The 14,641-nt window shown below is 33.6% G+C and overlaps 1 protein-coding gene across 5 annotated transcripts in view; it reads left to right on the top strand.

The window, feature by feature from the left end:
* Egfr (epidermal growth factor receptor) overlaps positions 1-11,772 on the top strand; it is a 526,694-nt gene extending 514,922 nt beyond the window's left edge. For all 5 annotated transcript variants that reach the window (XM_069833346.1, XM_069833364.1, XM_069833326.1 and 2 more), the window contains 2 exons: positions 4,178-4,363; positions 7,108-11,772. In XM_069833346.1, coding sequence (XP_069689447.1) covers positions 4,178-4,363; positions 7,108-7,439 — 518 coding nt within the window. In that variant the 3' untranslated portion in view covers positions 7,440-11,772. The remainder of the gene's footprint in view (positions 1-4,177; positions 4,364-7,107) is intronic.
* Positions 11,773-14,641: the final 2,869 nt, after the last annotated feature.

Here is a 14,641-nt window from a genome sequence, read left to right as displayed (position 1 = left end):
GAAAAATGACAAACAAGTAAACAAACAAACAAACAAACAAACAATGGCAGTTAACAGAATAAGAAAGTTACAAACAAGTAAAGAAGCAATGAAAGCTAACAAGAAAAAGAAAATGAATTAGAGTCCATATAGATGGTTCCGTAAGAGTTTGACTGACTCTCTAATTATGAGGAGGGCCAGTTCATTTAGAAAAGATTTGTGTAGTCTTACAGAATTGAGAAGAGAAGTTAGGTATCGTTCCTCTTGCTCCAAACATCAATCCCGTGACACTTATATTGTGAAGTTGATATTTATCTTTATAATACAGGATGGTTGGAATGTAGATTGCTCGTTTCTCCTTGTGTACGTCTTCAGGCTGTCCTTTATATGTTTCAAACCTGATGGTGGGGTTGATGATCACACCCTGAGATAGGGATTTGCTATATGTTTCAAACCTGATGGTGGGGTTGATGATCATACCCTGTGACAGGGATTCGCTAATGGCGATTATGCCAATGTATCTGTTACTACCATTTTCGGCAGTTCTGTGGACTTCTTCATAGACGGTGTATTTTACTTTTCTAAGAGCATCGGCCAGTTTTGTTCTAATTGCATGGTGCCTATGTATACGCAATGTTTCACTATAAGGGCAGGCTCCCAGGACATGTCCAAGGGTTTCTATATGACTGAGGCATTGCCTGCAGTGGTTGTCCTGAGACTTACCAGGTATGGCTCTTATAGCACTTACATTGGTAGTCAGTTTGATAGCCTCCTTCCATTCACTGCTAGTCATTCCATCAGGCTTAGTTATCCATTTGTTAGAGGGTATGAATTCAGTATTAGTTTAGAAATTACAATTGAGGAAAAAAATTGTGATGTCACACTTACTATTACTGTTCTTCTCAGTAGTTGGTCACCATCACATTTGCTCCTGGATCCTGGATTGTCGGATTCAAACCTCGGCAATTGCAAAGGTGTTTTAATGACGATAGAAATCGGTCTCATAACTACTGTATATTGAAAGAGAAATAGAGCTCATATCGTAGATTTACAACATGTAAAAGAGTCCTTTCCCTAAATGACATGGTTTCAAATAAAATGTATCAGCTATTTGTCGGCCGTATCAAAATTAACAATTGTTAGTCAATATTCTTGCCTCTCATTTTACCATCGTAGGTAATGAATTCCGCTGTATAAGCCCTTACCTCAAAATTAGAATGCTTCACATTTTCAAAATAGCAAGTCCTGGAAGATATAAAATATCCTTATTTGAAGGTGGTAACAACCAATAAACAAATCAGTTTATCTTTGAAATCACAATAAAGTTGCCGCAACTTTCATAAAATTGTCTCCTGATGACAAGAAGTGATGTCTTATATAACTAGGTTTGGAATTTCAAGGCACTAAAATTTGCATATTTAGGCGCATAAATGGGTTCTAAAAATAATAATAATATATGCACTTAAAATGTTATAAGAGAGCCTCAATTTTTTTTTATTTCTACTGAAATTTAAATAATTAATAATAAACGATTGGAGTAAAAAATTTAGTCATATTATATTATTATTAAATCACCAAATAATAGAGGCACAAAGTATTATAAATTCTTAAATATTGAAATATTTAATAAAAAGGTAATGAAAAAAAAAAAATAAATAAAACATTTTCATTCACCATTGAGTTAAAGATTTATTCATATTAAATTATTGAATCACCAAATAATAGGATTACAAAACATTATCAGTTCATCAGTATTAAATTATTTCAAGAAAAACTAATACAAGTAACTGAAATAAAAAATAAAACACTACATTTACAATTTACTTCTCAATACATAATAATAAATCATCTCCAAACACTGCACTTTCATCTTTACAGGTTAGGGTGGCATGGCTAAACTGAATTATATTTATGATTTCAATTCCATTGGAGAGATCTAGGTTAAAAGATGAACTTCACAAAAAATGTTTCAAACCTGGCAGTGATACTAGAGATGGGGATCAATAGTAGTTTGGGAATTATTCTAGAGGGAAAAAATCAAATATTAGGGTAATATTTTGTCGAAGAATGATTCAGCGATCATGAAAAAATGTAGCTTATAATATATGGAAGTCACAAATTGAAAATAAAATTGGTTGAAAGAGCTTGAATTGGAGTTAAACAGATAAGGACTAAATTGGCTATAAAGATAATTAGGGATATTAAACATAAGGACTATTGGAAGAATGGTGAAAGAGAGGACACACGATATTTTGAGACAGGATATGTTTCATAACATAAAGGACCTAGGATCACTAAAATATTATAGGGACATTAAAACGATTTGGAAACAGAATATAGTAGAAAAAATTCAAGAGAAGAGAGAACAGGAGTGACATGATGGAGATTAGTTATCTGAGACTTAAGAATAAAAGTGGGAATGTAGAAAAAGATAAATTTCCCTTATGCAGACAAGCAGAAGACGCAATACATTTATATATTATCTTTAAATTGTGCGGCAACAAATGATTCGAGAATATTTTGCTGGATAAAATATGTTTGAAAATCAACACTACAGTTGCATACAAAAAAGAACGGTCCCATAAATGCTAACAATCAGAATAAATTAGAAAAATCCCTCTTTAGAGTTAAAATTAGATGGAAAGAGAAGTTTTAACCTCTGTCTGAAGTGAGATTATAGATCTGATCTGATATAAAGCTATGTAAAGTAGGCCTATACAATTAAAATATCTAAAGGTATCATTTCGAATAACAAAATAATTTTAATCTTGTTATGGAAGCGAGGTGTTTACCATAGAAATAGACTAGATAGAAATATGGAGTAGGCGGTAATAGTGTATAAGTAATTGAATTAATATTGAATTAAAAAAAATGCTAATGGTTTAAATGGAAGGATTCAGTATTTTTATTATGTGATGTTGGAGAGTTGTATAAATTGGTTAGGAAAATAAAGATATTAGAATAGTGACTAAAAAATTAATAGTATTATAATTTTAACCTAAAAATGTTAAACAGAGATACTTGTAATCTACCTGTACTTATAATAACTACTGACTACTTATAATAACTTCTCGGGTTTCCAGCCAGGTCATAAGTTGGTGATCCACCTGTTACCTGTACTTATGTTGTCATACTCATTACTCATTGTACAGTGAGTGATGGCCGATTGAGAACTGGACTGCATCTAATCCACCATAACCATCCTTACAGAATGATGAAGTAATAAATTAATAAAAAAAAGTCTAATTATTATTTTATTGTCGGACCATCGGATCTGTGCCCTTTCAATGCTGTCGTTATTCTTGGAAAAGTTAACGCCTGTACTCTCTTCATTCCACCAGCTTTCCTCCCACCACGTTAAACAGCAGGCCACGAACCTTGCCGAATAGGGATGATGCCAAACTTCCGTCAAACGGTGTCATAAATAATTGGTCTTCTTTCTGCATGGTATAATATTCTTGTATCTTTCTTCTTAAAATACATCGGTTCATATCATCTACAAGAAATAAAAGTTCCCTTGGTCTGTTCTTCTCTGGTGATTCTAGCTTTTCACCTCCTGCACAGACTCCCTCTCTCCTGATTTTCTTTATTAGGAGCTCTGATCTGTCTATATAAATTACATAAAATGTTGTATTATTAGTATTAGTTAAGTAAGTAATTTTAATACGTAATCAATTGAAATAAAATAAGCCTCACCTGTGATAGCAGCTGCTCTTTCCGTTGCCTTATTTATAGAAAACAGATATTGACCTGTTTGTTTCTTTTCATCGCAAAATGCTATTACGTGGATACTTGCTTAATAATATTTCTTTCGCCACTCCATGCTACAGTATTCATGTTGAGTTGACAACATTGGACTGCAAATGCAAATAAACTGTCCCGCAAGAAGGCCAAAATTATGAGTAATGGGGGAGAGAGATAGAAAAGAGAGAGATAGGAATGCAGGGAGAGAAATGAATTACTGAGGCTGAGAAGGAATCAGAGTTCAGTTCGCATATCTTACGAGGGCACAGATCCGATGGTCCGACAATATATGTACAGTGGACATAGAAGTCGGGAATGTCATGGAGATCAGAACTGAATATGCAGATCCTACAGAACAGTAAATTTTATAATCCTGTTCATGCAACCTTTACACTGCTGTGATACATTTGAGGACCGGTCTTCAAGTTTCAATTTCTGTGCTATCTAATTGCAGATTGTGACACTCTTCAAGATGATTGTTTTGACTCTGGAATGGTGAGCAGCAACAGTCGTGAGGCACAAGTTGGAGATCTGAAGCTGGATCTGCCTCTCGATGAGGATGATTACCTAATGCCTTCTGCTCAGCAGACCCAAAATAACACAACATATATGGATCTTATCGGCGACTCTAAACTTCCAGGTATGTTAGATGTTAGACTCTTAGCTGTGCAGTATGATTGAGTATTAGTGGTCTCACTAAGTTAACAGATTTTTATACTTGTGCTGTACCGGCATTTATCTATGCCCTTTAATAGTACATAGACACATTTTCTACAATATTGATTCAAGCGTTGTTTCAAAAGTAAAGCAATGTCTCATGTTTTTCTCGAAAATTACTTTAAGTATTAAATTTAAATTTGTATAATTATGTGTGTTTGCCTTTTCGACAAAGAAGCTTATCTTCACAATTTCGCGTATTTTTTTTTTTTTTTTATTTTAATGCACCAGTCCTGAAGAAAAATCAGCTGATTCATGTTCTTCTCTCATCATGGTCTTCCTGTAGTCCTCTGTCCTCCCGGATTATATAAAAAGACTACCTTAGCTGGTCGGGAGTCTTCCATTCTTGCCAAATGCCCAGTCCATCTCAAACGATCAGTTTTTATTATTGTAATGATGTTTGGCTCTTTATATAGTTCATACAGTTCTGCATTGTATTGTATTCTCCATTCATCGTTTATTTGTACTGGTCCAAAAATTGCTGTTAGTATTTTCTCTCAAAGATGTTTCACCATCATCATCATCATCATCATCATCATCCTCGTCGTCGTCGTCATCATCATCATCATCATCATCATCATCATCATCATCATCAAGGTTTGGGCCATTTGGTCCGTCCTTCTCAGAGAAATTGATCTTCCCATCTATTATAAGATCTACCTATACTGGGGTATAGTTCAAAAGTAACTTTGGGAACCTGTCTTCATGCATACGTTCAATATGTTCTTTCCAGTCTTCTTTAGATTGTAATAATTTGTCATTGAGGTTAAAAATCTTAAGTTCAGCACATATGTCTTCAGATCTTTTATGATCTAAGAGAGTAAACCCCGCAACCGATCTCAAAAGTCTCATCTCTGCAGCCTCTATCTTCCTTCTGTCTGATTTATTCAAAGTCCAGTTCTCGCTGCCGTATGCGAGCATAGGGACTGACATAACTTTATAAAACGTAAGTTGTGTGGACTTCAAAGTTTTACGTCCTAAGATCCTTCTTATAGTGCCACACATTACTTGGAACTTATTCACTTTATAAGTTATATCATTTTTCTGGCAGATATTTAATCTGTTTATATCTTGTTTATTAAGGGTCCAAGTTTCTGAGGCATAGGTAAGCACTGGTCTAATCAAAGTTTTGTGTATTATGATTTTACTTTTAGTAGTCAATACTTTAGATTTAATGTCTTATGAGGTCATGATAACATCTATTTGCACAGATTATTCTTTCCTTAATTTCAAGACTTATGTTATTTCTTTGATCAATCAAGGAACCCAGGCATATAAAACTGTTAACACACTCGAAGATGACTATAACTATGTGTGTGTGTTCTGCCTTTGCTTATCATACAATTAAATGGGGAAACTAATAAATCATATTTTCATTAACGTTTTCGGTACTTATGTACCATCTTCAGATGTATGTATATAATGCTAATTGTTAACCAAGCCTCTAGGTGCATGTGTCGCAAACTTAAATAATCAGTGGTTTTGTGCGTACTGTGCTATATCGATGAAGTGTTGCCATGGTTGAATAAATAATTACCTAGCTCTTATATACTAATTGTTGGTACAACATACTATCAAAATTAAAATTAAAAATTAAATGTTTCAGTCACTGTTAAAACACTATTTAAAACTGTTTAAAAACACATAGTTCGTGCATCACTTTAAATATATGAAGTTGGTGATCACTTGTTGTGCGGTGTTTGTCGATGTGAAGTTGAATGAGGCAGTTGTGGTCTTGTTTGTTAGCGTTGAGCTAGACGCGGTATCGTTGACATGGCTATGTTTGCTGAAAGTGATGTTGTGGCACTTCTATAATAGTTAATGGCATTGCTGTAATTTGTACCCATAGATGTATTGTTAAAACAAATTGAAGGTTGTCAAGTCCATGGATTTAGTATCGCCTGGCATGTCTGTAACAATGATTAAGTATTACTTTATGAATTTGAAATTGAGAATATTTAAAATTGTTAATTTGGAAATTCCTTTAACTGGTGTTGGTTTTGGTTAACTGCTAGGGGTGATGCCTGTTATGTAAGAAAAGTAACTTACAGTTTTACCGCGTGTTGGTCTGCTCGTGCTTGATGCTAGGCTGATACTAAAGCGGTGGGCTTGCTCACAGTACATTTAAGTTGTGTTGTCTGTTACCGGAAGTGGAGGGGGAATCGGCGAGAGCTGTGTGTGCGATTGTTTAGGCGGGAATAATTTGAATAAATTGAAAAGTGGATTATTTATGTTAGCTATTTGTTCATTTAGTAGGGGTTTTCCTGAGTTGTGTTCTTTTATGATATGAAATTGTTCAGCTGTTTCTATTGTGGGGTCATTTGTGATTTTTAGTATTTTCAGAGTGTCGTTGATATTTGCGAGTTCGTGGTTTTCATCTATGAGGTGTTGAGCGAATTTAGATCTGTTTCTATTATAAACGAAGTCAGAGGTGTGTTCACGGAATCTTATTTTGAAGTTACGCCGAGTCTGTCCTATATATGTTTTGGTGCAATTTTTGCATAATTTCCAAACTTGATATAGTCAGATGCAATGTTTATTCTTTTTGGAATAGCTATCATGTATTTCCCCTCATTAATTTGTAGTCCTATTTTCTTTGCCTATAGTGTTTATATTAGTACAAAAATAAATATTGCTGTTTTTAAAAAAGTTTAATTTTTATTTTAGACAATGCTGAGCCCAGGAATGGAGGCTTCAGAAATTACCCAGATTTCTTCCAGCTGGGTGGCAAAACCAAAACAAGTGTCGACAACCCAGAATATCACATAATGAACACGGATGTTCCTGTGCATCCCACTGCAGAAACCCTAGGAATACCAACAGCGGCAGATGCGACCCAGCCACCATGCAACGGGAATATAGTTGGACAGCGACCGTACGTCACACAACAGAAGTCATCAGAAGAGGAGTCAGACCACGAATACTACAATGACTTTGATAGGTTACAGCGCGAACTGCAGCCTCTGAAGCCTCTGCGGAGAAATGAGACGACTGTGTGACAATTAAGTGAACCTGTCGGGGAAGAACCAGCTATCAGCGAGGACACGCACACTCCATCTCAAGAATGTGTAATACATGGAGAACCGAGGGAGGTGTAACTGCCAGAATCCTTTGAAGGCAGACGTAAGACTGTGTTCTGTGTTATATATAACCAGGAAAGCGTCTAAAGGTGGCTCCATCTACTTAAAAAGAATTGTTGATATGTTGGAATTGTCATTACGTTCTCAAGACAGTTTTGGCTGAAGTGAAGTGATACAGACGTTGGAAAACTTGTTCTTGTGAAAGTAAATGTCCATTTATAACATTGCCAATTAGTGTGATGGACACAGAATAAGTTGGCAATGTGTCTTCCCCCCCAGGTTTTTTACTGGAATCGATCTGTCGTGTGATTGACTGAGAGATAAAGAACTCTCTAGTAAAATAATACAAAAGACTAAGGAATTGTTCCTATAAAGCTTCTCCATATTGTAGCAATGCAAACAGAAACAAAAAATAATTTTTAAGGGAAAGATTAATGTGTTGAAATTCATAGAACTTGGTAAGGCAAACATACTGATGATAATTATTATTATTAAATATTTTCAAGAGTATCAGTAAGGTACTCTGAAATTTTAAAATCAATTTATAGTTCAAACAAGTCCTATCGTGCCATTGTTGTGGCTTGTATATTGTTTTATATAAAGACGTAGAATTTTATGTGTTAAAGTCAAGATGCATGAAAATCGCATGTGAATTTGTTAGGATAAGTTTTTAAATCTCAAAAAATGTTCTCAGGTAAGGTGGTGTGCAAATGGAAATTTATTTAAAATGATAGTCAATAATAGTTACCTTTCAGGTATCGATATGTAATGTTGCTGTAATAATTGTGATGTTTTTTTAAAGCTTTTGCTGTATGTAGGTCTAATTATCAGAATGGGATTCTTACACTATCACATTTTAATTTTCATAATTTGTGTAGTAAATTCCGATAACTTGATAACAATGAAATATGATAAATAAAATCAGATTAATATTTCAGTTAATTTTTTCATAGTTTATTTATGAAACGTCGACCTGGAGATGGAATTAATATTACAAAAAAATGCTATATGCATTTATGATCATTAACATACCGATATGCTTTTCTGACCAAGGTTTTAATTAAAAATTTGCATGGAATTTTTAGCGAATATAGCTGAAATATCTCAGTTGTGGGTACAAGAATAATGAAACTAAGTTGTATTCTTGTTTTGTAAATAATTCCAAATTATGTGTTATCAAAGTATATCATCAAGTTCTTTCTGTCTAACTCCATTTTATAGCAACTTTATCTAGAAAATCTCCATTATAAAATAGACTAAATAACACTAGGAACAAAGAAATTGGAACAGAAGTGTTTGAACAAGTTCTGTCACACTAGAGATAGTTTTAAGCCTCATTCTGCATATCAGCAAAAGGTAAAGTAGTTTAAATTTAGCAAAAAAAAGTGTGTTTTAATTTACTTTATCCGTTTATGCAAACCAGCTATAACGGCTGGGGGGGGGGCTCATCGTGCTAACCTCACAATACCTCCATTCTGGTTGGATGATCGTCCACCTCTGCTTCGGCATGTGTCGGTGAGGCCAGCAGCTGGCTGGTCGGTCTTGGCCCTTTGTGGGCTGTAGCGCCACAGATTATTATTATAATTTACTTTATATTTTAAGATTATAAAGATTTATGTTGATAGTCACAAAATTTTTAATCAATGGCCCCCGCCTGTCTCAAACTATTTCTGTTGAAGCACACTGCCTTGCAATTGAGACTTTTGACTGTGATACTTTTTATATTAATACGATATGTAATATTCAGTTTGAAATATTATGTAAAGTTGAGAGAGCATATTGTCTCTCTCTTTCTCTCTCTCTGATTCTTTGGGACCAACATACTTAGGAGACGAGGGACTCTACTTCCATTCCATTTGCAGAGAGATATGGAGGAAGCAATGGAAAGTATGCATATAGTAGTATAGGGAAAATAATTCGAAATGTATAGGATAAAATGAAGCCCTTGTCATTACAAGAATCCATAGCAACCTGTTTGAGATTTGGTGTATTAGAAATAAGTTCGCATTTATTCACAGTACAACACTAGTAATATGATCTTTCATTGTAATTGGTAATAGTATTACGTTTGAAATTACTATCTTTCTTCTGATGTTAGTATGTAATGAAATAAATTTAATGCTGGTAAGTGAAAATAATTTTCTCAGATATTGCTATGAATGGAAAAAATATAATGTTACAATTAATGTTACAATTTTGTGATTTCTGGAATTATTGATTTGAAATCATTTTCCAGTGCCAGTTGTTATTTGGTTGGAAAAAATACAGTAATTGAAACAGAAGCTATCTATATAATATATACTTTTAAATACATTGTTTATTCTCTAGCGTCTATTTGTGCTTTCTGGTTGTGCTAACTGACGACTTTACACATGAATAATGTGACACTGAAACTTGTGTTCAGCCCAACGACAATCCTGATATATTATATTTTGAAGATTGGTTAATTAATAACCCAGCACACTCGCATCCATACAAATTTCCAGATTCAGGACATCCAGGTAACATTTCTTCTTCAAGGAAAATTCCCCGAGAGCTGAGCCCGGGAATCGAACTCATGACCTCCAGATCTAGAAGCCAGCATGCTGACCACCAGACCATGGGGGCAGTCAGGAGAGATATGATATAGTTAAAATTGAGAACATTATTTAATTAAAAAATATTTTCTGTACTATACTCATTTAATAATTACGAGTACCTGTAATGCATTTTATCCTGATTTTATAAATTTTAATGTTCTGTTCATTTAATATCTCTTTGAGCATTTTTTACTCCCCGTGTTATAATGTTATTTTATATTTTGCGAGATGCAAAAATATTTACGATTTGTGTAATTTACTATTGTTTTTATTATTATTAAGAATAAAATCCTTCTGTCTTCAGTGGTGTAGCTTACTCCACGTTGTATCTAGTGATTCAGAGAGTTTTCATTAATGAAGCTCAAACATGAGTCAAAAAATACTTTATCGAAAATATAATGTATTATGGTACTTCATATTTTTTAGAATATTCAGATTCGAACATAGGCCTTTAATATTTATATTATTATAACATGCTTAGCTTTTGATGTCTCGTAACAACTTTACAACAAAAGGAATCATTATATTAGAATTATAATTTATTTGTTTCTTTTATAGTTTTCTGAATTGTTTTAAAGTATGTTCTTGTGCCTTGCAGTTATTTGTAGAGGTCCAATATGCTACAGATTAATTTCCTTCTTCCTTTTTGATTTGTGTATCAGATCATTATTATTATTATTATTATTATTATTATTATTATTATTATTATTATTATTACTACTACTACTCCTATTATTATTATTATTATTATTATTATTATTATTATTATTATTATTATTATTATTATTATTATTATTATTATTATTATAGCCTACTGCTATTGTTGTAGGTTAGAGATTTACTTAGCCTACGTCAGAATAGATTAATTTTGCGTAAATTCTGGATCCAGTTTATTATCTATGTATGATCTTTTACTGTAATGGTTAATGGCCAAATCACTGTTATGTGCTGTATTAATTATTGTTCTATGGTATTTGTTAAGAAGTCGCTGCGATGCTTGTGATGCAGAGAGATATGGCAAGAGCTGTTATAATACACCAGATTCTTTGTGTGTTGCTGTGGAATTTCTGTATTGAGTAGGGTTTGTTTGTACAGTCTGAATTTTTAAAACGAAGAAAGTTTTGCTTCAAAAATGCTGAAATTTAAATATCATTCCATTTTGTGAAAGAGCGTTTTTTTATTGACTTTTTAAAATGGATAAGAATAGTGCCATTATATTTCCAATCGTAGTAAGGATTTGGTCTTGTACAATTTTTATACACAGTTTAGTTTACTTACTGAACCACATAACTTAAAGTACTCGTATATCATGAACATATTTTAAATAAAATTCCTGTTATAAAGTTAAGTATTGGAATATTGTTATTATGAAATAGTTTAAAGAAATAAACTGTGTATCTTCCACTATACAGAGGAGATGTTCATACATTCCTCTTTTGTTAGGATTTTCGTAGCAAGTGAAAAAGGGAAAGAAATTATGGTGATAGTTGCTGTAGTAGCATCTCACACCCAATGGGCCCGATTACCTGATCTAGTAGTAGCTTAGAGGAGTCATGTAGCTAAGAACCATCCAAAAAATACGACAAAAAGGATATGGCTGAGACTTGGCACTGTCTTGACATGCAGTACAAAGAGGTGATTTTGGCAAGAGGCAAAAAACAAAAAAACAAAAATGACATTATCTTTGCTATTGGAAGTGGTAGTTGCGTGTATTGAATCTCATTGTCAACCTTTATCCACCACGTGTTAAATTTATTTCCGTAAATTCCATGCTGATAAAGTCAAGTTTCCACGCGAACTACAAAAATTGAATAAATCATACGACTCAACATTCAAAGTTTTTAGTCCAATACAAATATAACACATGGTTGATAGAGATGAGTTATGACTATGAGAAAGCCATGTATCATGTAATTTTCTTTGTTTCTTCCACATACCAATCAGAAAATGTTTGTATATACCTATAAAGATCAGTCATTTTCATACTGTCAGAATGTTTGTAAAATAAATTTGAATCTTTGTAGCATTTATTTTGGTAACGAATTGCTAATATTTTGTACTCTTGTTTGTTATATGTTATGAACGCCAGAGTCGACAGCTGCATTTCAGGGTCAAAAATCTCCCTAAGAAATCATATTTCACAAAGATCATCAAATGTATCGGTTGTGGATTACTATATTTGTAATAAAGTTATGTTAAATAATTTATCTCTTTTTGTTATTTTGAGACCCTTATGATACATGAGTGATGGTAAGTATACTGAAGAGTTTTATTTTTCATAATGACTTCTTTGTTAATGCAAGATGGACATTTAATGGAATGGTTTTGGTTCATTTTTTATCCATTTCATAGAATGTTCATATTGAAAATTGGGAAATTATAATTCTGTGCCCATGTTTTGTCTTGCGGTTGTGTCCTCTAATCGTCTGAAAGCTCTAATAACTGATTTTCTTAGTATTGTTAGGAATGATTTATGTGTCTCGCATCTTTTTTCAACTTCTTCCTTAGAGAACTTTGAATGTGAAGATTGTTTTGATAATCTGGTAATTCATTGAATCTGAATGAAATACTTAGATATCTTAGAGTTCTGTAAGTAGTGAGCTGTTTTGTTTTGCAGCTTTAGAGAGTGCAAAATATTTTCTTTCATTGTTAAAAATCTAACACCACCTCTTACTAGTTTCGAGGATCCAGGTCCACCAAAAAGTCTATAGTAAAATATTTTCTTTCATTGTTAAAAATCTAACATCTCTTATTAGTTTCGAGGATCCAGGTCCACCAAAAAATCTATAGTAAAATATTTTCTTTCACTGTTAAAAACCTAACACCACCTCTTACTAGTTTCGAGGATCCAGGTCCACCAAAAAGTCTATAGTAAAATATTTTCTTTCATTGTTAAAAATCTTACATCATCTCTTATTAGTTTCGAGGATCCAGGTCCACCAAAAAGTCTATAGTAAAATATTTTCTTTCATTATTAAAAATCTAACGCCACCTTTTACTAGTTTCGAGGATCCAGGTCCACCAAGAAGTCTATAGTAAAATATTTTCTTTCATTATTAAAAATCTAACGCCACCTTTTACTAGTTTCGAGGATCCAGGTCCACCAAAAAGTCTATAGTAAAATATTTTCTTTCATTGTTAAAATCTAACATCATCTCTTATTAGTTTCGAGGATCCAGGTCCACCAAAAAGTCTATAGTAAAATATTTCCTTTCATTGTTAAAAATCTAACACCACCTCTTATTAGTTTCGAGGATCCAGGTCCACCAAAAAGTCTATAGTAAAATATTTTCTTTCACTGTTAAAAATCTAACACCACCTCTTACTAGTTTCGAGGATTCAGGTCCACCAAAAAGTCTATAGTAAAATATTTTCTTTCAGTGTTAAAAATCTAACACCACCTCATATTAGTTTCGAGGATCCAGGTCTACCAAAAAGTCTATAGTAAAATATTTTCTTTCATTGTTAAAAATCTAACACCACCTCTAGTTTCGAGGATCCAGGTCCACCAAAAAGTCTATAGTAAAATATTTTCTTTCAGTGTTAAAAATCTAACACCACCTCTTATTAGTTTCGAGGATCCAGGTCCACCAAAAAGTCTATAGTAAAACATTTTCTTTCATTGTTAAAAATCTAACACCACCTCTTACTAGTTTCGAGGATCCAGGTGTACCAAACGAGAAAAGGGGAATGCATATTTTCCGCGCAAAACCAGAGAGAAATAAGTTAAGCTTGTACTTGCAAACTCCGATACCAATATTATCATTGCTGCCAATCTCGTTGTAACCAGGCTTTGCAGCATGGATCTGTGCCAGGCACTACATCTTCTCCCGTCCATTTCAGCATCTGAAACGTACCAGGCACAGTTTACCGCTTTCGTTTGTAAATGCTTGGGTAGCTGTATACAACCCCATTTACTATCTCAATTCCTTACTGCTCGCACTCTTGTCTCTCCTCCCACTTTGTTGGAATAAGTTTCTTGGAGGGAAGGATGCAAAAATAAGTTAAAACCCCTTTCGGTTTCTTAAAATACTTTGTTTAAGAATGCTTTCCTTTCAGTATATTTCTAATTGCAGTGCGAAACTGTAAACCTGTCAAGTGTTATCGTGTTATGTAATGATGTGGAGAAATTAATTGAGGGGTTCTAACGACAGAGAGAGCTATAGCACTTTGATACGAAATGGAAATAAATTGGGTTTTCTAAATCATTGTATTGAGTCATTATTTGTACAATAAAGGGTAACTTTTTTCTTCTTCTTTTTTTTTTAGTTATTTAACGACGCTGTATCAACTACTAGGTTATTTAGCGTCGATGAGATTGGTGATAGCGAGATGATATTTGGCGAGATGAGGCCGAGGATTCGCCATAGATTACCTTGCATTCACATTACGGTTGGGGAAAACTTCGGAAAAAACCCAACCAGGTAATCAGCCCAAGCGGGGATCGAACCTGCGCCCGAACGCAACTTCAGACCGGCAGGCAAGCGCCTTAACCGACTGAGCCACGCCGGTGGCTTTTTTCTTCTTAACTTAGTGTTAACT

This window comes from Periplaneta americana, chromosome 1 (assembly GCF_040183065.1).
Source record: "Periplaneta americana isolate PAMFEO1 chromosome 1, P.americana_PAMFEO1_priV1, whole genome shotgun sequence".
NCBI classification, from domain to species: Eukaryota; Metazoa; Arthropoda; class Insecta; order Blattodea; family Blattidae; genus Periplaneta; species Periplaneta americana.
This window is presented reverse-complemented; position numbering and strand designations above follow the sequence as displayed.